The sequence below is a fragment of the Phalacrocorax aristotelis genome, unplaced genomic scaffold, assembly GCF_949628215.1.
Source record: "Phalacrocorax aristotelis unplaced genomic scaffold, bGulAri2.1 scaffold_34, whole genome shotgun sequence".
Lineage (NCBI taxonomy): Eukaryota > Metazoa > Chordata > Aves > Suliformes > Phalacrocoracidae > Phalacrocorax > Phalacrocorax aristotelis.
In genome coordinates this window covers 47,205-61,752 of record NW_027441361.1, presented here as the reverse complement: position 1 = coordinate 61,752, position 14,548 = coordinate 47,205, and the positions used below count along the sequence as shown (strand labels likewise).

The 14,548-nt window shown below is 55.3% G+C and overlaps 1 protein-coding gene and 1 long non-coding RNA gene across 2 annotated transcripts; both read left to right on the top strand.

Moving 5' to 3' along the window:
- The first annotated feature begins 747 nt into the window (after positions 1–747).
- On the top strand, positions 748–3,688 carry LOC142051438 (uncharacterized). Its single transcript, XR_012658473.1, has 3 exons — positions 748–919; positions 1,394–1,455; positions 1,622–3,688. It is a non-coding gene; the product is annotated as an uncharacterized LOC142051438 (long non-coding RNA).
- Positions 3,689–6,378: 2,690 nt separating this feature from the next.
- LOC142051447 (forkhead box protein J1-like) lies at positions 6,379–9,692 on the top strand. Its single transcript, XM_075080576.1, has 2 exons — positions 6,379–6,901; positions 8,793–9,692. Exons 1-2 carry the CDS (start codon positions 6,401–6,403, stop codon positions 9,591–9,593), a joined length of 1,302 nt encoding a protein of 433 aa, XP_074936677.1. The 5' UTR covers positions 6,379–6,400; the 3' UTR covers positions 9,594–9,692.
- The last annotated feature ends 4,856 nt before the right edge of the window (positions 9,693–14,548 follow it).

The window sequence follows — 14,548 nt, the reverse complement described above, 5'->3', positions numbered from 1 at the left end:
GCAGGGCAGCAAGGCCAAACTACTCAGCTGTCAGGCTATAGAAACCTTTCCCAACTGCATTGACAGAGAAGACAGCGTTGATGAAGGTTTGTTCCTGATGCCCGTGTTTGGTGATTCTAAACGAAATGGCTTTGGAATCTGAGCAATGAATGCTGTTCCATACCCACAGCCTGAAAGTCTTCAGTATCTGTGTAGGCTAACTTGTTGGGCTTGTTTTATTTCTTTTTTTCCTAACCTCTTGATCAACTCTTACTCTATAGAAAACTTGATTAGCTAATAATTGTGTATTTGATTTGGCTTAGGATGGATACAATCTGAACTTGAAAAGGGGGGCAGCATGACTGAAACCTATCACAGAGGTGTTTGCTGTGGTGTAAATGTTTAAAATGATTCTTAGCAAAGTGTTGTGTTTCATGAGTGGTGTAACAGAATGAAGCCAAAATAGAAAGTGGTGTTTTAAAAATATCAGATATGTTGGTTTTTATACCACTAAGAAACAATGTCTTGCCTTTTCCAGTCATATCTCCTGGCACCAGTGTCTCAGTCTTCAGCTGGCAAGTGAATACACGCGGCCAGGGAAAACCATCTACTTATTTGGGTGTATTTGACTTTGACTACTGGTATCAGGCTCAAAAGCCAGGCTCACTAAGGTAGGTTTTTATGAAGCTGGTTTCAGTATCCCTCCCCATAATTCATTGGAAAGTCGGCGTTTAGCTTCTGCGCTTGTTTTCTTTCAGGCCAGAAGAATCCCTTCAGGACTGCCCCTATTTTGCACTGTGGTCACTGGACGCTGTAACAAGCACGACTGCTCCAAACCTCCTTCTGGATGTTGTGGTGCAGGAGCGCAGCCTAAGCTGGAGAGTTCCTCCTTCTTATCCACAACCTGAGCTGTGTTTTCACCCAAGCACCTATAATTTTGGTAGGTATTACACGGCTTTGAGTAGTGATAAGCTTAAACGAGCTCAAATGCCATTTATTGGTTCTCCTGTTCACTGTTTGTCATGCAAAAAACCCAACCAAACCGAAACACCCCAACCCCCCACCCACCCAACTCTGATGACGTTGTACTGACCAAGTGTGTGCTGTTGTGACACCTGCCTGACAGGCAGCTGGGTCTGGCAGTTGGGTGCTTCTGTAACGCAGCCCGTGAGGTGGTGCTGGTGATCAAATGAAATGACTCTGGGCTGAAGCTCAAAGCGCAGCACCTCGATAGCCCCGGAGGTAAAATCTCTACACTCAGTCATCGTTTTTCTAAAAGAGGTTGTAAGTGATGTGATGAAGAAAATGGGTACTTGGTTGTACCTTTCCAGAGGTTGTGATGAAAAAAATGTAAACTGGTGCCACCATCATGGTGAGAGTATGGAATGTTGTCCAACGTTCATTGTCTCTGCAGATGGCACGTGCTTGCTGAGCTCTGGTGTTGTTCATGTGACGTGCAGCGGCTTCCAGAAGGAGGTGAGCTTTTACTGTATCTTTATGGAGAATGTCAAGAGATGGACCTTTCCTAAGCTTTCCATGGCGCTGCTTTTGGTGTCAGGGACCATTTTATGCTCTTCCTGCCCATCCACACGTGTAACTGCAACTGTATCCTGCCAGTTTTATGCAAATGGTGATGTTTTAGGTCTCCTCTTGGGAGTGTAAACCCACCGTTGTCTCCCGTTGAAGCACGATCAGGGCCTGAATGTCTAGAAAGGAAGAGAGCGCTGCTCTAGGAGCAGGAAGAGAAAGTCGGGGAAAGCTGTTCCTTCTCTCTCATCAATGAGTGCAACTGCCTGCGTGGTCCTGAGTTCGGGTTTTGATCCCTGATTACCTTGGAAAAGAGGACAGAACGGAGAAAAGGAAGCATCGTTCCCTCAGAACAACCTTCTCCCCCGTCAGTCTCTCAAAGCATTAGGTTCCGTGCAGGACCTGACGATGGGGGTGTCTCACTCGGATGCGAGTGGCTGCGAACATCCGCTTGCGGGACTATACCTGATCATTTGCTTCCAAGGCAGTGAGCTGCAGCAAACAATTGCTGTTGGCAGCTCTACCCGATGACTTCCCTGTATTTTCCCTTCATCGGTCGGCTTTGCTGCAGCCTCTCAAAGCAGATCTTCACCTCTGTAGCCTTTGCCTTGTGCTACAGGTGCCCAATTGACTCCTCTGGGACTGCCCTCTTGTTGCTGCAACACCTCAGTCACCTTTAGCTCGTGACACCCACCACCTTCTCTCTGCTTTATCCCACCGCAGTGACTTCACCCCCCTCCTTCAGAGGTTTCCCATTTGCAGGGCACCAACCTTTCTCTCTCCTCTGAAGGATTTCCCTGAGAGATGCAGCCTTTGTGATGAAGAACCCATCTTCACCCAGGCAGGCTCCAAGCGAAATGCTGAGCGAGCGAGTCATCAGGCAGAGGAGCACTTAGTAGGAAGGGGAGAGCAGGCTTTCCCTGCCCTCATCTTCCTCTCTACTGGATTCCTCACCAGATCTGTGGGGGTGCGTTGGGGCAAAGAGCACTTGTGCACAGTGTGGTAGCTAACATGAACGTCTTGGCAGGTTGGCCTGGCCCATAGGCTGTCTCTTTTGCAAGCCTGATGTAGGCTCTGACATGGTGTAGACCTGGGCATGGTGTGAATGGTAGGGAATAAGGGCTGGAGACTGCGCTGGTTTTGGGTGAGAAGGGGTTAATTCTCCTCACTGCGGTGGTCAGGGACCTTTCCAGCTTCCCGCGCTCTGCCGTGTGGGCAGGGGGCTGGGAGGGGCGGGGCCACGGCCGGGGCAGCTGACCCTGATTGGCCAATGGGATGATCATTCCATACCACGTGACACCATGACCGGTGTATTAACGGGGGCAGTTGGCGCGTGGGGGCCCCCCCACTGCCCTGTCCCACCCCTCTCTGCCGCTCTGTCCCTCTCTCCCCCTCCTCCTCCTCCTCCTCCCAGCTCCACCAGGGCTCCAGGACCTGGGCAGCCCCAGGGAGGTGGCCATGGGGCCCAGCGGTGGGGCAGAGCGGGGCGGGGGGACGGTGTCGCTGGATGGTGTCCAGGGAAGGGAACATCAGTCTGATGCTCCAGCGGTGGCTTGTCTACCAAAGCCCAACCTTCCTCGTGGTTTCAAAGGGGACAAGGAGAGCTCTCCAGGCCTGGCCAGGCCCCCCGGTGTAGGGCTGCAACAGTGCTTGTGGTCGGGGCGGGTCGGGGCAGGACAGGCAGGTCCTGGGAGGCGACCAGGAGGGTTTTCTGGCCGCTCCGAGCTGTGTGTCCCCAAGGCTGCAGGAGTGGCCCAGCAAGCTCAGGGGGCAGCTGCAGAGCGGGGTGGCTGCGTGCGGGCACCTGACGCTTGCTCAGAGGGGCCGTGGCTGCCGGCGAGCGCACGGCGATGGAGAGGAGCCGGGAGGAGGCTGTGCCCATGCAGCGTGCTGCGAGCAAAGCCACGAGCATCCTCCGCCGTGGCTCAGGAGAGACGGGATTTTGGCGTGGGTGATGCCAGCGCTGCCCTCGGCCACCCAGCAGGGACGAGGGGTGGGCAGGAGCTGCCAGTGCCGGCAGCGTGGCGTGAAAAGCAACGGCCCCTTGCCTCGCAGGGCAGCCCCTTGTTCCAGGGATCCACCCGCCAGGGATTGAAGGAAGGAAACCAGATTGCTGCTTACGGCTTTGCTTTGAGCGTGTTTTGGATTTGAAGAGCGCGTTTAATAAAGGGTATCTTATGTCAACAAAGTGTCCAGAGTCATTCTGTGGTTACAAGGCGAGGGCAGTCGGGGTCTTGGGGGCTCGGTGGGTGGAAACCCTTTCTGGCTGGGAGCATCCACCCACCCGTCCCCCTGCACCTCCCCAAAACCAGCCCAGCTGCTTCAAGTCTCCTAAACACTTCCCAATGTCCCTTTCAACCCGCATTACCGACCCATCCTAAATCCTGCCTCCTCCGAGCCCTGCCAGGATGGAGAAGGTGCAAATGCAAACGAAACCTCTGCAGGGAGAGCCTGGCCGGGGGTAGCGGCAGCTTCCTGGTGCGGGGTGCGGGTGGCCGGGCAGTGGGCACAGGCGCCGGGGCCCCGGCACTGCGGGGACGGATGAGGACACCCAGAGGGGACCTTTCCTGGAGGGGAAGGGGAGAAGAGGAGCGCTGAAGAGAAATCCCTCCAGCGCCGGGGAAGAAACCTCGTGCTGGGAGCTGATGCCTTGAAGGTGAGAAGGGCTGTAAGGGGGGGTTATAATTTGGTTTTAATGGAGGGGCTGATGCGTGGTGGGGGGAAGCACCTTGCGGCAAGTGGGGTGCTCGCAGACAGCCCCACCCTGCGCAGGGGGAGGGTGGGGATGGGAGCGCTGAGGCCTGAAGTGCTTTGCTGCAGGCTGCTCTGGAAAGCCCTCGAGCTCTTGCTGCCTTCAGGTGTGTTTTTGCAGAGGCAGGCCCTGCTCCCGAGGGAGGTGACTTGTTAGAAGGGCAGCAAACTGAGGGTTGGGGTTGGTTTCTGGCTGTCGGTCTGCTGAAAAGGGAGATAGAGATTCCCGCTCCCCTGGGAGTCGCCTCCTCCCTCCTCCACGGCTGGTCCCAGCACCCGCCAGCTCCCAGCCTGCGGCCGCTGGGGAAGGGCGCGAGCAGAGGGGACTCTGCCCGTGTGCTGGGGAGAGGGTTTGACCCTCCCAGCTCGTCTGGCCCAAACCCCCGGGGGTCCTGGCAGGAAAAGCCCTTGTTGTCCGCACCACTGGTGGCAGCAGCAGCCCCCGAGAGCGGGTCTGGCCGCCCCCCTGCCCCTTGCTCTCAGGGGTCCTTCCCCCGTGGGGCAGTGGGCAGGAGGAGTGCCTGGTGGTTAAACCTTCCCGGAGACACCCCGAAGCCCCCCACCCCGCAAAGGGCAGGCCTTACAGTGTAAGGGGAAAGCAAACGGCTTCCCTTGGGTTTCATGGCTGCTCTTGGCCCCCTCGGTTGGGGTGCTGGGGGTCCCTCCCTGGTCTCTGTTAAAGCCCTTGGGCGGGCAGTGGTGGGGCTTGGGGAGTTCTTAGAGAGACATGTGTCTGTAATCCTTCTAATTAAATAAAGGCAGGCCCCATCCTTGAATCTGGGGCTCTACCAGCCCCCCTCCCCCCTTCAGCTTTGCCCTGGTCACTGTGGGCTCCTCAGCGGTCACAAGTGGAGGGGGGTCCCAGGCAGGAGGGAAGGGCTGGGGCTGCCCCTGCACCAGCCCCACGGGGGCACCAGGATGTGGGGTTTGGGATTGCTGGGGATGGATTTGGCACTGGGTGCGGGGTACGGTGGGATCCCGCATCCTCCCTGCCACCTCCCCGCGTACCCCAACCCTGCCCATCCCCACCCCGGGGCTCCGTCCCTCAAATAGCCGAGTCTCAGCCCAAACTGGCAGGTCCCCTCCACCTCCCCATGGCCATGCGAGGACCAACCGCAGGGCCAGGAGCTGTGTTATTGTTATTTTTGTTGTTATTTGCATTCCCTCCGCCGCTCCCCCCAACCACTGCCGTGAGGGTTTCTGGGCTCTCCCTTACCGGGGGCACAGGAATGTGCAAGGGCTGGGTGGTGACACTGGGGATCAGGCATCCAAACAAGCTGTCGCCCCGCTGAGCCTTATTCTGGGGGGAAAAGCCTGTTTTGAGGGAGCAGAGCGGGTGATTCCGCTCCGCCCACACCCCCTGACTGTTGGTCGCAGCATCATTCGAATGACGGAACCCTCGGCCCCAGCTGCCCCAGTGCAGCCGGTGCTGGGCTCCTCGGCCTCGGGGGCCTCTCCTCGCCCAAAGACACGCGAGTTTGGGCTCACAGCCCGGCAGCGAAGCCGGACACCACAGCCCCAGCCCGGGAATAACGGACGCCTGGATCCACCGGCTCTCGCTGAGTAAGGGTGTGCTTGGGCTGGGCCTGTGCCCCCTCCCCGGGTTGTTTTAGGGCCGCTAGGTGAAGGGAGAGGCAGAAAGAGCAGGAAACCAAGGGAAGCTGGTAGCAGGAGGGGAACGTTAAGATATTTTGGCGAGGTGGTGTAGCCTGAGATTTTGTCCTGCTAGCAGCAGGTGGGAGAATCATTCTTGCTTTGCGGGATGGCAGGGCTGGATTTTGGCTGTTTGAGGGGGGTTTGGCTGTTTTTATTCTTTCTTACTTTGGCTGAAGGCTTGTTGGGCAGCACTGGCCTGCTGGGGTCTGGGTGACACCGTGGCACAGGGGTTTGAGGGAATTTCCCTGAGTTTGGGGCTGCTCAAGCACCCGGGGAGGTGTTGTGGCTCCAGTGCGCAGCACCCTGGGGATGGGTCTCGCCCAGCGGCACCCGGAGCACCCAGGGCCAGCCCTGCCCGGGTGCCGGAGAGCAGCTGCGCTTCAGGGAGCTTCAACCCTCTCCCTGTTGCTGTTGCAGGATCTGCCCCATCCCCTCCCTTCCCTTCACGTGCACCCCGTGAAAGCAGGAGCTGCCGAAGTGCCGAGGCATGGCTGAGGGGTGGCTGCGCTGCCTGCAGGCAGGAAAGGACGGAGGGCCGGAGGGCAGCGTGGGGGACTCGGACGACCTGGACGACAGCCTGACCAGCCTCATGTGGCTGCAGGACTTCTCGATCAGCGCCTGCATGGGCAAGTCCTCCTGCTGCCCCAGTGACCCGGACCCCCAGGACTGTCACAGCATCCCCAGCTCTGCCGCGCCGTGCTCGCCCCCGGCCGCCGACCCGGCACGCATGGGCATGCCCCACACTCCCTGCAAGCCCATCTCCTCCCCCACCTTGAGCACGGCGCACCACCCCACGGCCGCGCACCCTCAGCTCATGCAGGACATCGACTACAAGACCAACCCACACATCAAGCCACCCTACTCCTACGCCACCCTCATCTGCATGGCGATGGAAGCCAGCCAGAAGCCCAAAATCACCCTCTCCGCCATCTACAAGTGGATTACTGACAACTTCTGCTACTTCCGACACGCCGATCCCAACTGGCAGGTACGAGATTTGGAGACTTCTTGCCTTCTCCCCTCTCCCCACGGGGCTGGGGAGGGCTTTCCACAGCCCCCACGGTGCAAGGCAAGGTCCTGCGGGGACGCTGGATCCCGCTGGCAGGAGAGCGATGCCGGCAGCCGGCGGGGAAGGGCTGTAACGGGAAAGAGCTTGGGTGTGCAGAAATGCCACGGCCATGAGGGCGGCGGAGGGAAGGAGCCATTCTAGGGGAGAGCCCGGGGCCGTGTTGGGAGCGAGGAGGTACCCACCGGTCTGCTGGTCCCTCCGGCTCCTCTTGGTGCTGGGGCGAAGGCGTCTCTGTGCCCAGCTCCACCTTCCTGGCGCTCTCGTGGGGTCCCCAGTCCCTCGGGGGTGAGCACACATGAAATCGCCAGGCCGAGTGCCTCTGGGGGCTGAGGAGCAGGTGTAGGAGAGGGACGGAGCCGACCCCCAGGCAGATTGTTGCGCAAATCCCTCGCTGCGGAGGTCCAGAGCAGAAATGCTGCTGCTTTCCAAGCAGGGCAGAGGGCAGGTCTCCTGACCCCTGGGACAGGCAAAGGAGGCTCCATCACTGTGACGAGCCAGTGAGGCCTCAGAGGGAAACCCAAGAGAGGTCAAATAGGGCTGCTGTCCCCAGCCAGCACAAGCGTGCCCTCGGGGGGCAGGGGCCAGCTCCCCCACGCTCACCAGCTCTGGGGACAGCCTGAAGCACAGGGGCTTTTCCCAGCCACCTTGGCTCGCTGCCCTCCCCCGGCACACGACGGGACCTCCGGCACGGGGGGCTTTCTCGGCTGTGGCAGGGCAGGAGGGACCCGGGAGGCTCGTCCCTCTGCTCGGGTTATTCGCAGCCCGCGCCCGCAGCACGCCAGCGATCCCGGCAGCGGTGCTCGCCCGGGCAGGGCAGGGCGACGGCGCTGCAAACCCCCTGCCCGGGTGCTGCCCACCTTCTCCCTGCGCAGGGCGGTCGCCAGCGCCTCTGGCAGCCCAGTGCTTTCTGTTCTTCTTTTTTCCTTTTTTCTTTATTCTTTTGTCTTATTCTTATTCTTTATTCTTTTTTCTCTTATTTTTTCTACTTTTTATTTCTCCTTTTTCTTTTTTCTTTTTTCTTTTTTCTCTTCTATTTATTTTTTCTTCTTTTTTATTTATTCTTTATTCTTTTTTAATTTTTTTTCATTTTTGTTTTTTCTCCTTTTTTTTTTCTTTTTTTCTTATTGCTTCTCTTGCCTCCCTCTCTCTTTTTGGTCTCTTCTCTACTTTTTTAGGTCTCTTCTCTCTTCGGTTTGGTCTCTTCTTGGCTGTGTTCTCATCCCCTCTCCTCATTCCCATACATGAAGACAGCCTGGAAAGGTCATGCCACCTACTCTGGGGGGAGATGATGGAGATATCCCTGTGGGAGCTGAGTGCTTTGGAAAGGAGCCAACACACCCGGGCTTCAGCCCGGAGGAGGGGTTTTGGGGGTGGGGGGGGGGTGCGGTGTGGGTGTGCGCATGTTTTTCAACAGCTCTAAGTGTTCAAGCCTTGGTTTTCCTCTTCAGCACTACGGGTTATGGATAAATAAGCATAAAGGTATCTAGGCAACATTACAAAAAAAACCACCCACCTCTACCATATCCAATCCCTTAATCCAGTCTTAGCTTTGTGAAGTCCAACGCTGGGGCATTTACCCAATAGCTGAGTTTCCTTTCGAATTAGTCACATCACTCCAGGCACATTCAGGGCTTCAGAACCACTCGACTGAGGCTGCCTGGCCTATGGTTTCCCGGGTCCTCCTTCTTCCCCTTTTTGAGGATTAGAGTGACATTTGCTTTCCTCCAGTCCTCGGGCACCTCTCCTGTCCTCCACGACCTTTCAAAGATAATGGAGGTTCAGCCTTGGTTTTTTCGTGTTTTGGGTCTAGAACTCCATCCGACACAACCTCTCCTGGAACAAGGGCTTCATCAAGGTGCCCCGGGAGAAGGGCGAGCGAGGGAAAGGTGGGTTTTGGAAGCTTGACCCCCAATACGCCGACCGGCTCAAGAGTGGTGCCTTCAAAAAGCGGAGGATGCCCCCGGTGCAGATCCACCCAGCTGTCACCGACAGAGCCCAGCAAGAAGCACAGAGCGTCGCCAGCCCGACCACTTCAGCTTGCGCCTCCAGTAACAGCCTCAACGTCAGCGTGGAGCTACAGCAGCTGTTGAAAGAGTTTGAAGAAGTCACCGGTGACCAGAACTGGAACCCAGCGGATGGCAAAGCAGGGCACAAGCGCAAGCAGCCCTTGCCCGAGCAAACGGCCAAGGCGCCTCGGCTTTCCAACCCTGCCTTGCTGACCCAGGAAGAGCAGACTGAGCTGGCATCACTGAAAGGCAGCCTTGACTGGGAAGCCATCCTCAACACCACCCTGAATGGAGACTTCTCCACTTTTGGGGACCTGGAGCTCACGCCTCCCATCAGCCCCCTAACACGCGACCTGGACTTGATGCTACACGGGCACCACATCGCCTCTCCCCAGGGGCAGGAGCACGTCCTCACCGAATCCAACCACGACAACCTGGACTTTGATGAAACCTTCATGGCCACGGCCTTCCTGCAGCACCCCTGGCACCAAGGGGCAAACGATTACCTCTCCAACTCCGGCAACGTGGAGGAGGTGTTTGAACTCAGCGACGGCTCTTTGCCAGCAGATGTGAGCGACTGGAGCAGTCTGGTGTCCCTCTTATAAGGGGCCAGTCACTCTCCAAAGCCCGCACAGGCTTTAGTAGGATGCTCCCCCAGAGCTGCTGGGACTTACAAGGGACAAGAGTTTCTAGAGACAGAGACATTCACAGGGACTTTTACCAGCTTCATTGTAAGATTATTCACAGAAACACCGCGGGGAGAAAAAACCAACACCACAGGAACAGCTTGATAGAGCTTTAAAGGCCACGTCAGAAGTCTCTAGTCCATGAGTTTCCTCAGGAGAAGAAATACAACACTGCTTATTTTTTTGCTTTTAAAGGAATACATGTGAATTGTCTTTTTCTTTTTCCCCGTGGCAAAGGACACGGCCTACGTTCCTTCAGGGCTAACAGAGCACCCGCTAAATCCCATCCAAGACATGAGATCCTGGTGGCTTAGGGCTCGACAGACTAAGTGCAATTTTCTCACCCCTTCGTCCCTCTGTTTCTCTCTCTCTTTTTCCTATTTTCTGCCTAGGGTAGGTCATAGGTATAGTGTGATAATTAGCTAGCAAGTACGTAGAGGTCCCTTCTAGATCCTCTGAGTTCAACCTCCCTCCTAGGGAGGTTCTACCTAGGGAAGAACAAAAGGTTTATAAATTCAGCAAGTCTGCTTCTTTAGATGTTTTTATAGAATCTATTATCGATTATATATTCAAAGGAACCTGTATTTTTAGCACTAGAATTTCCTAAGAGTGGGGTTAGGGGAAATGCAGTTTGGGAGTTGGTTTATATTTTCATTGTTTAAAGGCTTGTGTTCATCGTTCTGTAAACCAAGACCAGGCAAGGGAGGATTCCTGCAGCAGCAGCAACAGGTTTCATCAAGGGTCCCGGAATTGCCCGCGACAGGAGAGGAGCAGCGGGGACGGGGTCGCTCCCACAACTGGCTTTGGTATTTTTTCTACCCAAACCCCTCACTGCCGTTGCCAAGGGGTCTAGACCACCATAAACCCTCTCTGCCTTTCACTAGCTGACGTAGGCTGGGGACAGTGTCCCGGGGCTGGGGAGCAAGGGTCATGCCTCTTGCGGGTTTTGGGGGGGGGTCACTGTAGGTGTTGGTATCTGTATTGCTGATGCTTCTTTTTATTTGTTGTTTTTGTGATATTTTCCTGTTTTGGGGCCTCTATATGATACTGAAGAACTGCAGATACACGTGTGCAATTTAACGTTTTTCATGGAAAGTTATTTACAAATTAAAAACAAAAATAGAGAAGAAAAAACCCCTTCTGCCTCCTTGTTTCCCTCCAGCACCGCCGGGCTCTGTCTGACCCTCTCTCCTGTGGGTAGGGGACACCTCAGCAGCCCAGCCCTGGCTGTACACCCAGCCCCGGTACGGGGGTGCCATCACCCCCCTCTGCAGCGACACAGCAATTCTCCACGGGGAAACCGAGGCACAAACCCCCACCTGCGCGGCAACGCTTACACACCGCCCGTGTGGCACCAGGGTGGCCGTGCCTGGTGTCCGAAGTCCTGGGAGCTGCTCCCAACCCCCGGAGCATCCTTCCCTGCCCCTGCGGGGAGCTCCTGGGGGTGACATGATGGGAGCGCGTGGGACTGTCCCTCTGCTTGTGCCAGGGCCGGACCCGGCACCGCAGCTGCCCTGAGAAACACAAGTGGACGTTTTTATGGACATTTTACAGGGAAGGGCCATAGACAAAGGGAGTGATGTCTGTGTATGATGCCAAAGGCTGGGGAGGGGAGGGGTGGTGGTTGGTGAGGTTGCGTTGCATCGTATGGGACCTGGGCATGGCGAAAACGGTGTGGAATAAGGGGTGGCGACCACGCTGGTTTTGGCTGGGAGAGGGTCACTCCTCTTCGCTGCAGCTGGCGAAGCAGCCAGGGACCTTTCCAGCTTCCCACGCTCCGCCCCGTGGGCAAGGGGCCGGGGGGGCGGAGCCACAGCCAAGACAGCTGACCCTGACTGGCCAATGGGGTGCTCATTCCGTACCATGTGACGCCACGACCAGCCTATTACCCGGGGCAGTGGGCGCACAGAGGGGCGGCTGCTGCTCAGGGACCGGCATCGGCGGGTCGGCGGGTGCTGAGCGGCCGCGTCACGTGCCGTGTGTCTGGGTTGTTCATTCCCCCTTCCCCCCGCCCGGGTTTCGCCTCTCTCTCCTTATTTTCCTTTTCTTTGCATTATTGCTGTTGTTATTATGGTTTTATTTTAATTATTAAACTGTTCTTATCTCAACCCACGAGCTTTCTCACTTTTGCCCTTCTGATGCTCTCCCCATCCTGCCAGTGGGGGGGCTGAGCAAGCGGCTGTGTGGGGCTCAGTTGCCGGCTCAACCCCAACAGCCTTTGCTTGTGGGCAGCCAGGCTAGGTGCCCCTACCAGCACCGCCTGGCCCCATCCCTCCCTGGCGCTGCAGAGCTTCCGAGCTACCTGCTGCTCTCAAGCCAGCGAAAGAGCACTGGGCCTATGGGCATCACAAAGAAGCGGTATTTGATGTGCATGCATTTGCAGCAGGATGATTTGGGAATCGGAATACACTTGCCCTCTGAGACAGACTGCTGACATTTCAAACAGCAAACTACTGGGAAAAAAAAACAACCCAGCGATTGCTTCATCAGTTCAACCTGACTTGGCAAGTTTCATTGAAGGGGACACAACTCTGCTTTAGAAGCAGCACCAGCAGTCGGATTTTCAACAACAGGAGACAGTGCAGGGTACACCAACAAATAAAACAACAACAGAGAGATGAAGACCCTCTGAAACAACACATGGATGTGGAGCGTGTCCTCCAGAATCAAACACAGCAGCGGGGGGAGAGGGGGGTCTCTGCCTTGTTACCCTGTCCCTAATACCTCACCTTCCCTTTAGCTGGAGCCTCTCTTGCACTTTGCTTTGTGGGTAAACAAGTTATAGCACATCAGATTTCGTCTGTTATTTATCGCTCGCAACAGGTTAAAGTGTGCATTGGGGTGTGCACGGGGATATTCGTCCTCAAGGGATAAGGAAATCAACTCATTGTTGGAACCCTGAAACCCAAATTTGCAGAGCTTGACTTGACTTACGGAAGCAATAGCACAGAAAAAAAGTGCTTTGTCCGTAATTGAACAAACGCTAAAACCAGGGGAATCAAACACGACCAGACAACTATTGCTATGAAGGGGGCCACTATGCCAGTGCAGAGAGGGGGTCAGACCTCCATCTCAAGAGCCATCCCTGAAAGCTGGCGGAACTGCAGAAGAAACTGTGAGTCTCTGCTCAAAGACTACTTTCTTCTCCCTTTTTAATTTCACTGAAGTACATTTGCTGACCATGCTGACTTCACAGCAATCAAATCCCAGGTAACTTCTCAGTGTCGGGTGACAGCTGAGGACCAAATCTGAAGCATCGTCCACCTGAGTTCCCCACGGCTCAGCTACAGATCCCCATCTGGCATCTTCCCAGTAGTGAGCTACTGAACCACACAAAAATAATTCTTACCTGTTGTAATCCTGCTGCTGGGCAGGAGCCACTGTTCAGGAGCTGAACACAAATGACTGCCATCGTGCTTAGGAGTGATTTGAAACACTGCCCTTCTGCCACCTGCAGCACAGCTAGTTCTGCTTAGCAGGAGGATATTGTCCTCCACGCGTCTCCCAACTCTGGGGGCAAATTCTTACACAAATAACTACTTGCCAAAGTCCCGAGGAAAACCAAGTGTGGGCTGAGACATCCCCTTTCCACGTGGCTCTCTGCTGACAGGGGAAAACCCACTGAAATTCGCAGACTGACTGCATTCACCAACTGCAACTCGCACAGCAGCTTTCAGGAACGGCTCCAGGGCACAGCAGCAATGGCACAGATTGATTTTAAAAGACCAGAGGCGTGATCTGTGGGTGTCACAGCCTTCCCCAGGCAGCCCTCCCACTCCAGGTACCCCAGGCACACCCTCTACTTTAGCAAGAAGAGGCCCAGCAAAGCCTCCCCACACACCGGAGTGGAGAGCGAGCACCAGGGCCAGCACACGCACAGAGACGCACATTACCTGGGACGAGGACTGCATTCACATCAGGATTATAAAAATAAACACAACACACTTAAAATGGGTATTTCTTTTCCTCCCTTACCCCATCCCATCCGTTTCCAGTCCCTAACCACACTTCTCATTATTTTCCTCAACGCAGTAAGGTTATTTGGACAACACAGGAAAAAATATGAGGGTGGGACAGTATTGGCCATGTAAACCCACAGAAATATGAACTCGTCTGACTTTTGTCACTGTTACAGAGGAGACGACAGGGTGCTGTGACACAGAGAGGGACAACATCACTGGGCTGCTGCGGGAGGTACGTGCTAGTGTTTTATCAGGTCTGAGTTTTCTATTTGCTGCTGCACAGTCTATGTTCCATATCCCAAGGCTGAGGATAGCTGTTCTCAGAGCATATCCTTTTAGAGCCCTCTCAGGTCCCTTTTTACCTATTGCCTTTGTTAGGGCAACGGCCTTTTCTCTCCCATATACAGGGCCCCTCTCCTCCCTCACATCACCCAGAGAACAGACCTGATGACTTGTAAAATAGGGACAGAAAATGTCTGTAATCTCAGTGCTGAACCCAGGGCAGAGAAGAGGTGCTTATCTCCAAAACCTCACCCCTGCTCCTGTCCTAAAAGCCCAGGAAAGAGGATACACAGACAGTGATCCCCCCCTTCAGGGACTTCAGGTATTTTGTCTCTGCTGCGGAAGTATCAAAAATACAAAGTCTGTGCTACCGTTTTGGGTTCTTAAATAACCAACCATCAAAATACGAAGGTACCTTTAGCCAGGCTCTATATCCCCAGGATTACAGACAGCTACCAGACGCAGTACTTCAAGTTCTAAGAAAGAACAGCCATAGCCCAGACACTCTGAGGTGCAAGTTTACTTGAGTGACAAACATCAGTGACCTGACAAAGAAGTCACAGAAATGTCAGCAGCAGCACCTTTAGAACAGTGTTTCTTTGTGGAAGCCCAAGCCCTGTGCTCAGATAT